This window comes from Perna viridis, chromosome 15 (assembly GCF_037379345.1).
Source record: "Perna viridis isolate PV_CMFRI_1.1 ecotype Kerala chromosome 15, ASM3737934v1, whole genome shotgun sequence".
In the NCBI taxonomy this organism is placed as follows: Eukaryota; Metazoa; Mollusca; class Bivalvia; order Mytilida; family Mytilidae; genus Perna; species Perna viridis.
The window spans coordinates 13,788,720-13,801,956 of NC_142459.1; the positions used below are offsets into that span (position 1 = coordinate 13,788,720).

General features: G+C 31.3%; 1 protein-coding gene across 10 annotated transcripts in view; it reads left to right on the top strand.

The window, feature by feature from the left end:
- LOC148597031 (hydroxysteroid 11-beta-dehydrogenase 1-like protein) overlaps positions 1-13,237 on the top strand; it is a 71,528-nt gene that overhangs the window by 45,235 nt on the left and 13,056 nt on the right. For 2 of the 10 annotated variants that reach the window (XM_088562951.1, XM_088562952.1), the window contains one exon: positions 12,051-12,120. The exons of 4 other annotated variants lie outside the window; for them this stretch is intronic. Coding sequence is in view for 2 of the 6 variants with exons in the window: in XM_088562947.1 (XP_088419073.1) it covers positions 2,974-2,984 (11 nt within the window). In the remaining 4 variants the exon portion in view is untranslated. Of the gene's footprint in view, positions 1-1,630; positions 1,652-2,792; positions 2,985-5,286; positions 5,360-12,050; positions 12,121-13,237 lie in introns of those variants that run through there. 4 more of the 10 variants (XM_088562954.1, XM_088562947.1, XM_088562948.1 and 1 more) reach the window with 4 other exon arrangements.

Below are 13,237 nucleotides of genomic sequence, written 5' to 3' on the forward strand. Positions count from 1 at the left end.
TTTCATTTATTTATAATTTCATGGTAGGACCACAACAAAATGGCTTAAGGCCAAAACCAAATAAAAAATTATAGTTTTTATTTTTCTTCGTTCCTTAATTAACGAATAATTTATTTTTATTGTTTATTTCTCATCAAGGCAAGATGGGTTATTTTTATTTTATAAACTTAACTTGGTACTGTGACTTCATTTACATTGATCGATCCACATCCTCCAGTTAAGGAGGTAGACCTAGGGTAAGGGACATAACTGATGAAGTCAGTGATATGTTTGTATCATATTCAATTTCACCAAGGCTATCAAGCTTTCATTTAAACAGAATGAAATCAATCAAAGTTACTTTGATGCTTTCATGACAGTGATGTTAAATGCAGAATACAAACGTTCCAATGATTTGTAAGGGTTGTGTCCCTTACTCCAGGTCTACCTCCTTAAAATAACTAACCTACATAAGACTTTAATGAAGGGGCAAATCATAATTTTTTCATGAATTGATAATAAACTAAATTATAAAGATTGTGTTTAAGTTTAGATCAAGTTACGTTTACATAACCAACTTTGGGGTAATTTACACGTATTCATAAACTGATTTAAAAGCAGTCCTTAAAAAACCTAGGACAATATTTAAGATATTGACCAACTTCGAAGTACAGTATCAGGGGTTATTTTGGTGAGTGTAAAATTGGCACTTATACAGGTAGTTTGGTGGATACTGAAGTTGTAAACTAAATACTACAGTCCTTGTTTTTGACTCACTGCTAAAATATGTAATAGCATAGCAGACCATGAAAATTATGTGCTATAGAGTCACAAATTAAGAATGAAAATATGCTTTTACTTATATTTGTGAATAATGAGGCAAGATATTTGTTTCTGTAATGCGAAAAATTTTAAATTTATATTTGTCTGTGTTTAAAAATTCTGTTGTTCAATTAATTTGAGATTAATACTGTAATCTGATTTAAAAATGATGGTTAAAATGATTTTGTTATATCTCAAAGGAAAAAAAAATATTGACACAGCCCTATTCAGTTAAATTCAGAGCTACTTTTCTCATGTTTAAAGATAAAAATATGTTTTAAAATTAATTTATAAGAATTGGCTATGATAAAAATTTTGTTTATTGCACTTCCCACAATAAACAATATGGACAATTTATGTTATTTCAGTAGACAAAATTTTAATTATTACCAATTCTTAAATGTCTTTATAAATTACTATTTAACAATGACAACAAACATGAAAAGTTTACTACCAATTAATTCCATAGAAAACAAAATTATCTTCACGTGCAGATATGCTTGATTTTTTACAATAAAAACTTTTAACTTGAAAAAAAAATAAATCAACCATAACTTTTTATTTTGTTCAAATAAATACATTAAAGAAAACTTTCACACACAAAAAGAAATCATACAAATTGTTGTTGTAATCCTTGTCACTTAAAAGCTTATTAATTATTTATTAGGTACATATTAAATAAACATACAGATGACCAATTATTCTATCATAAAAACTCATAAAATTGACTGATTTATGATGATCCACTGATGGACAAACATCAGTTAAGATGTTCATCTAATAAACACGAACAGAGAATTAATTATACATGTAGCTATATATGGGATAAAGTTCCTATATAAATAAATATGTAAGTATAGTTCTATGAATTTAGTTTTATTCCTAACATGAATTGGTTGCTTGTTCTTAAAACTTTCAAATTCTATTTCAAGTTTAATACTGCACATATAATTCTATTCACATCACAAACCTTTTTTTTCTTACATACATGTACTTAATTTGAAGGGAAAAATATTGATACATTGTTTTGATGGTGTTTTGAATTTCTAATAATGTTTTAGACAAGTTCACGGAGGTGTATTGTTTATAACATTGGAAGGCATTAAGTCCAAATTCTTTCAAGAAGTGTTCATGCAAGAATGAAGACATTGCTATCGAAATTGTATTATGATTGTAGCTATATAGTTTATTTAGGGTTAAAACTAGCTCTGGTCCAAGGTAAGGGACACTCCAGTTCTTACACAGGAACATTAAAATTTCATTTGAAGCTAGTACCTGGTCCCACCATACTTTTCATTTACACAATTCGGGCGGACCTTTCATTTGCGGTACAAAAAAGTCAAGGAGCTTGCAATCTTGAAAGGAAATTTGGACCTCTGATTATTGTAGTTGCAAGAGTTTGTTGAAAGTGTATGTACAAATCAAAATGAGGGTATCATGCAGAAGTTGCACCTACATTGTCTGGCAAATTGTATATTCTTGGTCCACTTTCCACAAAATCTGCTAAATAAATTAAGACCTAAAAGTAAATAAAGAAATCCATAAAGTTGAGTCAGCCACATAACCCTTTATACCTTATATGTCGCAAACCGAATGGTCGTATTATCTTTTTGATAACAATAGGGCTATGAGTATTAAATGAAACATCTTTTTAACACTTCAGAGTTGAAAAGGGTGCTTTTTAAAAGATCTTTTGTTTTTGAGATACAAGATATTGTATGGGTGTATTGAAATACAGTTGAACCTGACTTGGCAAAAACCTGTATTTAGCCATTACCTGTCTTAAAAGACTTAGGTTATGGTGTTTTTATTTGATGCATTTTATGTAAAATTAACTTTTATATTAAAGACCATCTCTCTTATGTGACCATGCTTTTACTCTTTCTTGAAAGGTCATTTAAAACAGGTTTGACTGTAAGTCAAGTTTTTCATGTGGGTGTTTTTAATATTTTGAATGTTGTTGGTTTTGTTTGGATCCATTTACATTCCTCCTTTATGACATGCACAGATGCATATTTATTTTATTGCATGTTGAAGATGCTCTGTGATCATGTTCCTTGTATCATATGAAAAAGTTTTGTGATGTGATTTAAAAGTGAAATATGATTTGTACAGATGTTGTAACTTCGGAGTAAAAATTTTTTCGTGAAATATACAATAACAGAAATTTCCATGCAGGGAAGGTAGTGTATAGCTTTTCAGGAGGCTGTTTTTTATGTATTTATACACCACTTTCAAAGTGGGGGTTTGGAGTGAAAGGAGTGTCCATATAATGGTATCACCCTATTGTTGTCTTTGTCACCCGTTAAATAGTTGAACTAGTCTATTGGTTTGGTCATAGCGGGCAAACTTGAAGGTGTGCGTTGAAGTTGGTTTCCAGACAAAAAACTAGAAAAGTTTATATCAGATTCAAACTTTGGGATATTGTTACATTCTAGGTACATGAAATACTTTTTGATTTGGGCAAAATTTCCTTTAAAGTCAATGTCATAGCGGCCAAAAACTTGATTTTGTTCCATGAAATTGAGATTTCCTTATGAAAACTCAAAAAGTTTATGACTGATTCAAACCAAACTCTGGGATTCTTTTACATACCAGGTTAATGCAAACATTTCATTCAAGGTCAAGGTCACAGTCATAAAAAAACTCAATTTAAAAAAAAATAAAAGAGAGGTTTCCGATTCAAACCAAATGTTCTAATGTTCATATACTGTTACATGCCAAATAAGTGAGATACCTATTTATTTGGGAAAAGTTTTTGTCAAGATCAAATAGGCCTAAAAAAAATTTGCATAAAAATTCGGATCCCTGATTAAAACTTATGAAGTTTACAACTGGTTGAAAGGGAACTCTCAGATACCACAGAATTGAAAACATTATAGGGGAAATTTCATTTGCAGCCATGGTCACAGTTGTAAAAAAAACTTTTTTAAGGGTTTTTTTATTTGTTGAAATCAATTTTTTGGACAATAACTTGGAATGTTTGCATCAGATTCAAATTGAACTTTGGGATATTATTACATAACAGGTAAGTACCGTATTGATTTAAAATATCTAAAATATTTCTTCTCTAAAATAGGTGCGCACCCTGATGCATTTGAATTTTATGGAATCTTTAGAAAGGCAAATCTTTTAGAAATTTTAACATGTTGTTCCCGGGGGTGGGGGGGGGGACGTAGTGGAGAACACTAAAGTTTTTGGAGGTTTTTGCCCAACCCCTTTTGGAAATCAGGGGCTAAAAGGGGAGAAAAGGGTGTTATCATTGGAAGTGATAGAAAAAGTTTATTACAAGGCTGATTTTTAATAACCTGTGGTCAGTCTTTTTTTTCTCTTTTTTTTTTTTTTAGAAAAAATATTACAAGGTAGGCTTATCTTTAACTGTTTGGGAATTAACAGGTTATGAAATTTCCCCACTTCCCAAAAAGTCAACTTCTTTACTTTTGGTACTATGTTGAAGTTTTTGAATTAGATTCATTATGAAAACCCTGCCAGGGTTTACAATCAGATTTCAGATATCTCTTTTTGTGTTAAAATGTGCCAAAGTGGCCATGGACACACCCAAAAAATTTACTTTTTTACTAATGGTCCAATTTTGAAAATTAATAACCGGTAATCAAATTTCATATTTTGTGCTATATTGTGTCCAAACCAGTTGTTGTGTCCATAATGAACTGTTAGTCCCTTTACTTAAGTGTGTCAAAACCTAATATTGTGTCCACATTTGCCACATTCAGTAAACAGAGTTTGATATGCTGTGGTCATATCCTGCTGAGCTTCTTGAAGCTCTTCTTTCAGCTATCATTTCTATATTACTTTAGGAAATTTGTAACTGGCACTGTAATTTTTTTTCTACTAAGGTTTTTTTAACGTCCTTGACAACCCAGTCAGGTCTTGCATGGTCGGAATGTAATTTTTTTTTACCTTGCTCAGTGTTTATATATATATTGACAAATATATGACTATCACCCTGGTCGAGAGATGCATTAGTCTTGTTGTAATACAAAAATTATAAACTGAATGTCCAGACTACAATCTTGTAATTCAGTCTTTTCTGTCTTAATTTTATTTAGACAAGAAGCCCCACTTGCAATTTGAAAACAATTTTATATAGTATACATTGGCTTGGAAGCAAATTTTCTGCAAGTCCCGCTGTTATTTTTACCAGCATTGGGCTGGTGGGCTGGTCCCAATATCGAAGACTGATTATATTCTTATTGGACATTTTTACATTGAATAAGTTTATACCATGTGACCTTTTTACCTATTCAAGCATAAATATTTTGTATAAGAATTTTGTTTGATGGAAGAATGGTGAGGGTATCTGTGTTATATGGACACATTTTTTTTTCAGTTTGGTAGCCAGGTTGCTCATAAACCTTAACAGAAATTTTTTTTGACATGATCACGAAGGAAGCTGGCCCACTTCAGATTAAGGCTATTTATATAAACATACATCGAACCTTGAACTGGTATAAACATTGTAAAGTTATTTACCTAACAAAGATAAAGTACTGTTAGCTTAAGATTTAATTAACTAGGATCTGTATTGGATGGTAAGGTAAGCCCTATAAACTAGTATGTTTAAATGTCTGGCAGATTTTAATAGACTTTGTTTATTTACTAATTTCATTGCAAGATATATTGAAGAGCTGTGTCTGATTAAATTGAAGGCTTATATGTATTCCAAACTTGCCAAAAGTCGATTGGTTTAGGACTGTCTTATTTTCCAGTGTCATATCTGTGTAAGAATCATGTTAGCAATGATTTTGATTAGATGGATCTACTTATTATGTACAGAATCTCATTCTAACGAGAATAATATCCAATTAAAATAAAAACATATTTGCTTACAATGTTAAACTAATGCCCAATAAAATTCTGAAAGTCAAAAAAAAAAAAAAAATTTTTTTTCACTGAACTTTTAAGGGGCAGATAACTACCAAAAACCTCAATTTTCTAATGTTCTTAAATTTGATACCTGAGAATATGTTCACTTAATAGAATCTACGAAAATTAATATGTTTTCAATGCCCTAAGACTACTATGTCAAACTTGCATATTTTTGTTTCTGTTTTTGTTTTTTTTTATTATTTTTTTTTAAGAAATCCACTTTCTCTTTTTATTCATGGTGTCTTGCTGTTTGACTCTCACAATGAATATCAAATTCTAAAAAGTGATTGTTAAATTATCTTTCTGCCCAAAATCAATACTTCCAGACTTTTATGAGGAGTGATACATTTAAGAACAAGGCTTAGTGTCCAAGTGAAGGTAAATTCTTATATATCCTACCAAATACCTGATACTTGTATTTATTTTACTGTTCGTCTAAGTTGGGCCAATATTACATACATGTATTTACATAGCTGTAATTGTCTGGTTTGTCATACTGAAGATATTTGTTTAATGTCATTTGGCCATTTCAAATAAGTTCTTATTTTTAACCTTTACCGTGGTACGTGATTGTATTGTTTATAGCCCCTACAGTTTACAAGTGTTTTTCGTGAGATATCATAGGAACCTGTTTGAGATCCACTTGACAGTTTGTGTAGAATATACTTAATCATAGCATAGACATTCCTATTAGCCACACTTATGTAGGCTATGAAAGATATCATTTTTTAACATATTCTTCAGATTTTCTATGAATTTTAACTGCAAAATACCCTCTACTGATATAAAATCTCTCCAAAGTATTTATGTTGAAATCTTACAAAGTTCAGGATTTTAATGGAGAATTTCTATAAAATTGGGTCTAAATACTGTGAAAGTATTTTTATTCATGGATACCAATTTCCATGGTTGAAGGAAAAAACACCACTTTGTAGATTCTTGAATTTGTTTTTGTTTTTGTTTTTGTTTTTTTTTTGTTTGTTTTTTAATACTCTACCATACAGTTGAATGGGCAATTTCCATTTTTTGGAAACCAAATTTCATGTTTTGCCAAACTGACCAAAACCACTAAAATTGTTTCTCCACAATCAATAATACTTACACGGTAATGGATAGTCATAAAATATCAAAAACAGATCTGTGATGCTTTTTTTTTAAGATCTGTCCATGTAGAAACCAGGCAGATCATATGATAAAATAGGAAAGTTCAGTGCAAGTTTTCTTCCTCCAATTTTTTTCTAATGTAATGTTGAATTCATTATGATGTCAGAGAAGACAGGAATTTTTTCAATATCAAAAGTGTATGACTCAGAATATATAATAAAAGTTTTCTTCCAAATCATTTGCTTTATGAATAGATCAAAGAGTTATTTCCCTTTACTATAAAACTTTAAAACATGATTGAAAATCAGGTTATCATATATGTGAATGTTGGACGGGTGTGGAAATTATTTTTGTAAAACTTTTCTCACCAACTGCTAATTGCAGCATCCTGATATTTGGTATCCAGCCTAAGGAACGTATCCCATATCATGGAGTTTGATTTCGGGCCTGTCACACATATTCCTGTTTGAATGAAATTTGGCCATTTCTGTTGTTGACCTTTTTTTTTAATTATTTAAAAAAAACAAAAAAAACATGAGTTAATAAGAAAATTGAGATGTAAACCACTGCCTTATAATTCCCAGTACTCCCTCCAATGAATGAAAACTGATATAGATGGCTTTGCTGAACAAATGGTTTTTGGACAGGACTTTTGTTTTTCAAGAACTTTTTTAGCCTTTGATCAGCTGTTTCTAGCTCTATGCTTGTAGTTCAACGTGGCTTTCCAAAGCAAAAGAAAAGTAGTCTTTAGATTTCTAGTACTATACTAGGATTCACGTCCCACATATAACATTGGTTTGAGGAACAAGGAAATGAAAACAGGTATAATTACACCTGGCGAAATTACCTGTACTTACTGTTAATTATTTATACTACCTGTTTCTTTCATCTTTACAGGTTTACATGACACTAATAAGAACATAATTGATTTTTGTTCTGTGGTAGGCTAATATTGGGTTACATTAAAGGCCAACTACAAATAGTGTTTAGGTTCTCTGTTCCTCCCTAATGCCTCCATTTCAGCTGTCCCATTATTCTTTTTATATTGTTAAGGTTCTCTGTCCCTCCCTTACCTCCTTTTCAGCTGCCCATTTATCCATTTTTATTGTAGTATCAATAGATAAAAACAACCCTCCCTTACCTCTTTTTTAGCTGCCCCTTTATAAATTTTTATTGTAGTATCAATTGATAAAAAACAATATAAGCATGTCCTTAATCTCTTTTTTGAACTATGCATTGAACACACTGCTTATTGAGTATGATAAAAATACAGATCAAGTTCAAATTTTAGTTTGATTGGGTTATTTAAATAAAAGTTACAGCCATTTTAATTTGTTTTTACCTCCAAAATTATTTTTGCAACATGGCAGGGTACTATTTAATGCCCCCATTAGATGCCCTATTTGTCGTAGGCATTAAATGAGTAAAACAAATGTTTCCTGTCATTGTTTTTTTTTTCATGTCAAACGGAACCAACATTCTATTTTTAGAATGGTCTTAAATATTTTTGGGTTCCGTTTTTAATGGGTACACCGATATCTCTTATGCCTTTTTTTATTTGTAAAGTAGGGGGAGGGTATTGCAAGCTAAAGTTTTCCTCATTAAAAAAAAATGAATCCTGGGGAAAAGGGGGAGTACTGTAAACATTTAAGCAATAAAGAAAAAAAAAAGCAATTTTTTGGTTTTGTGGTTGGAAATTTAATGGGTTTTTTTTTTATTATTGTGGGTGCAAATGATTTTAAATTTTAAGAAGGGGGAGGCATACCATGTATTTATAACATAGCTATTTTAGAATGAAAGAAGTCAAGTGAGCACCCAATGCACCCTTATGTTGGACTCCTGATCCTAGGAAGGGGTCCCCCTCAACCTATCCCATGAACTATTACGTTGGGACTCCTAGTCCTAGGAAGGGTCCCTCTCAACATATCCCATTTACCCTTATGTTGGGCTCCTACTCATTGGAAGAGGTCTCCCTCAACATACCCTATACACCCTTATGTTGGACTCCTAGTCATTACTTATGAAAGTGAAATTTTGAGAACCTCTTAGTTCCTCTAATAATGTTTTCATCATTGCTCTGCTACACAGTATAACAGACAGACCAAGACAGACATACTGATCTCAATAAGTTTCCAGCTGTAAATACTAGATAAAAAAACAAGGAAACTCCCCCTTTTCTTTATTTCTTTTGATAATTCAGACGTGGTAGTGTTATTAACTTTTAAATGGCTTCAAATTACTTGAAAACAAAAAAATACCAGTTTTATACATTGTAAATTTCTATATGCTGTACACGTGCTTCAAGGAGTAACCTCTCATCAGCGGCATTAAAATCAAATATGTAGGAAGATCATAATCAAAATATCAGTTGTATACAAGAAATACTCATAACCAAATCTATTGAAAGAGGAAGCCAAATCCATCACCGAGAGGTTCTACCATATGCAATGCAAGGAATGAATTGAAAGTTTTTCCCTACTGATACAGACCTGGTATTGAGATTGACTTACGATTTTGTAATACTTGAGAGATTTGAAGTGAGTTATAGTCCATCCTGCTGTGTCAGACCAGGTAGTGCAATGGATCTGTGCTCTTGAAAACTACTTGAATTCGATAATTGTTCCTTCAGACCAGGTAGTGAAATTGACTTTTGACTTTGGGCTACTTGAAGTGAGTTCAAGTCCATCCTGCTGTGTCAGACCAGGTAGTGCAACGGACCTATGCTCTTGAAACTACTTGTATTTTCCATAACTGCTGATTCATACCTGGTATTATTTTTGACTTATGCTCTAGACCACTTGAATTCCATAGTTGCTGATTCTGACCAGTTTTTGAATTTGACTTGTGCTCTCAGAGACTAAAACTTGAAGTACATCTTGCTGAGTCCTAGAATATATAAGATCATATTGTGTTGGTTATTGTGTGCTATTAGTTCTTCTAATTGATATAATAGTCTGAAATTTAATCGTCTGAATTTAATTTAATTTGACCTCATTGTCCTTGTGTCCCATCCCATTTTTCATTTCATCATTATTTCATGTTCATTTTATCATCCCCTTCATGTTCATTGTCTGAATATAGCTGAAATATTGCTGCTCGGACGTTAAACCCCAACAAACAATTAATGAATCAACTCAAATTTAAAGTGAACTTAAAGGTTTAATAGTGAAGTTTAATCCCAATGTTAATCTTTCTAGGTTAGTATAAGTTAAGTTTATTTTCAACACAACCCAAAATGCAGTTTTTGAGTAAGGCCATTTTGAATAATTTGCCAGCTACCCCCGTCTTTTCATCATTGCATAGCAAGATATTATTTAATGTTCCATTAATACTCTTTTTTTTTCTTGTTTGTTTTAGTTAAAACATAGGATCTTTTTTTTATTATTTTATTTACCCAGGTCTTGGCCCCTAATGCTTTTAATTGACTCATTATTGTATGACTTTGTTTTTCCTCAATTTGTCCATCATCTTGGAACTTGAAAAAGTCCAGTATCTTTCACATCTGACTGTAAATTTGAACTCCTTTGTAAATAGGTTTGGTGCCCAAATAGCTGACATTCCTTGGTTTATAAGATTAGTTAACATACCTCAAATAATGTGCATGACTTCAAAATTTTAAGAAATAAAATATAAAGTAACATGACAATATTTTTCTCATTTACTCCTAAACATAGAGTCATATGTTATGGACCATAAAACTTGATATTTGGTCTCTGAGCCAGTCGGTTATATGTATGTTAATTACTTTTTTGATATATGTAAAGTGAATTTAGCTATAAATCTTAGGTGGACATTTTACAGACCCTTTCGTACCATAATATCTACTCTGTTCATTGTAATTTCATCGTATATGTGCTAAAACAAGAGATGTTTTGTCAGATAAAGTACAGGCTTTTACTGTTTATGTATATTACTATGTAAAAGGGAACATTGGTTAGAGAAAATTACTGCGTTGTAATTACCCCTGCTTTGTTAGGGGTACTGTGGAATCTGTCTAAACCAATCCCTGAAAACAACAAAATCTGTCTTAAACAAATCTGTAAAAAATTACATAATTAGTCTTAACTAAACCCTAAAAAAACTAAACTAGACCTGTCTAAACCAAACCCTGAAAAGCTAAAACCTGTTTTAAACAAACCCTAAAAAACTGCAAAAAAAAACCAGAAAAACCACAAAATCTGTCTGAAACATGTTACTGGTCTAAACTAAACCCTTAAAAAACATGAAACCAGCTCTTATTTTGTCCCTTGCGTCATGTTGCGAGGGGATATGAAAACTAAACCCTTAAAAAACATGAAACCAGCTCTTATTTTGTCCCCCACATCATGTTGCGAGGGGATATGAAAATGCTGGGCGTCCATCCGTGTTAACCGCTTTTTTTTTATTTTGTTATGCTTTTACCGAATAAGTTTGTTTCTGGTATGTGGCCTTATTATGAAGAGTTACAGATTAAGTTTAGCTCTGGTTACGGTTGAATTATTTTTACAGAAGTTACTGCCCTTGGACTTAGAAAATTTCAGTGAATTTACAGTTTTCAGCACCTTTTTTTTGTAATGCTTTTACCAATTGATTTTATACTTTGTATGTAGTCTTGCTATGAGAAGTTACAGATTAAGTTCAACTTTGGTTATGGTTGAATGATTTTTTACGGAAGTTACAGTCCATGGACTTTCAGTGAATTTTAATTTTTCCACATTTTTTTTTTGCGGCGGACATTGGAACGCTGTTCTTTCATAAAATATTTGTTTATCAGTATAAATGTATTTTGAACCTTAGTGAACCAAATACTTGTCTAAACTGAACCAATTTTAAAATCTAAAATGATTATTTTGTGTTTTGGGAGTGTTAGTTGAGACGGTATCCGCTTGCACTATGAGAACTAATTAGTTTTCTGTATCAGTTTTCCTTTCCTCTTTTCTCTACTAGGGACATGACATCTTATGAGAAACTTGACAAGTGTTTTATGGAAAAAAATCAGATGACACTAATACCTTACCAGTGCACCTGGTCAACGCTCCCAGTACTCATTTACTTGTGTTTCTTTGCACATGTTATTAAATTATTCATGTTCTGTGTTGTGTGTGTCTTTTTTTTCCTGTTTTGTCTTTATCCTTGGGATATATTCTTTTTACTTCTGCTTTCCGTTTATTACCCCCTTGTCAGATTAATTGCAAAATTACTTTAATTTAATAGTTTGTTTTAAACATACATGTGTTTACGTGTACAAAAGCTAATTTCTACAGCATTTGTTGTAGATATCAGATATGGTCTGGAGGTCCATTCAAAACTCATTAAATCAAGCGAGGCTGCCACATAGTGATAATGGTAGATATGATATAACACTTTTGGTCTCTTTGTTCTTCAAATCTCCAATAATCTAACTATTCATTAGAAATAGGAAAACATGTATCTTTCCTGTTCCTAATGCTATATTTGTTATATTATTTTTAAAGTGTCAGTCCCTGTAAGAATCAGGCAGTAGGTGAAACATGGTATGAAAAAAACCTGTCTTTTTGATAGTGTAATTTGACTATTTGCACCTTCAGAATTAAGGAAAACAGACAAGATTTTTCATAGCATGCTACATCATTGAGTTACAATTTCATTTAAATACATTGAAATGGAACTTTTGAAGGGCAGATAAAAAAAAAAGACATTTTTCCAACATTCTATTGAAAAATTTTTTAGCAAAGCCAGTGATGTAGAGATCAAATAATGGTCTTTTCAAATAGAGAAAGTCTCCTTGAGTGTTATTACATTGTTAGATTGATGGGTTTTTGACATGCATGTTTCTGATTTTTCTGATTTTGCCTGATTCTTACAAATACTTACACTTCAGATCAAATATATGTATGACCAAAGTATGAACTTTTTATCATGTATGTATACCTGTTAGCTGAAGTTTTCTTCAGGACTTTCTTCGTTTTGCATTGATCTGAAGCATATCACCACAAAATTTTACAAGTCATCAATTCTTAACATAAAGAAAAAAAATTCTGTAAATGAAAGTAACAGGAAGTCAATAATGGGTTAATTATTATCACTTAGACAAAGAAATGATTCACTCATGATTTTCATATTTTGATCTTTGTTATGCAAAATAAGAGGTTTTTTTATTTATTTTTTTTTATTTTTTATTTTTTTTTTATTTTTTTTAATTTTTTTTAGTTTAATTATTCAACATTTGATCTTTGACAAGTAAGGATACAAATGTATTTGATATACATGTATTTTTAAGCGGGAAAGACGATGAAATGTCTAATTAAACAAATAAAGATTGCCGTAAAAGAGTCTTGGAGATTCTTGGATTCTTGAAGACTAAAAAATGAAAAGGGTTATATCAAATTTACTCAGCACATTTAACCTTCTGAACATGGTAAGCCAAGGCAAAAGTTATATTTTCCCCGCTACAATTCTCTGCAGGGACGTACGTAGAAATGCT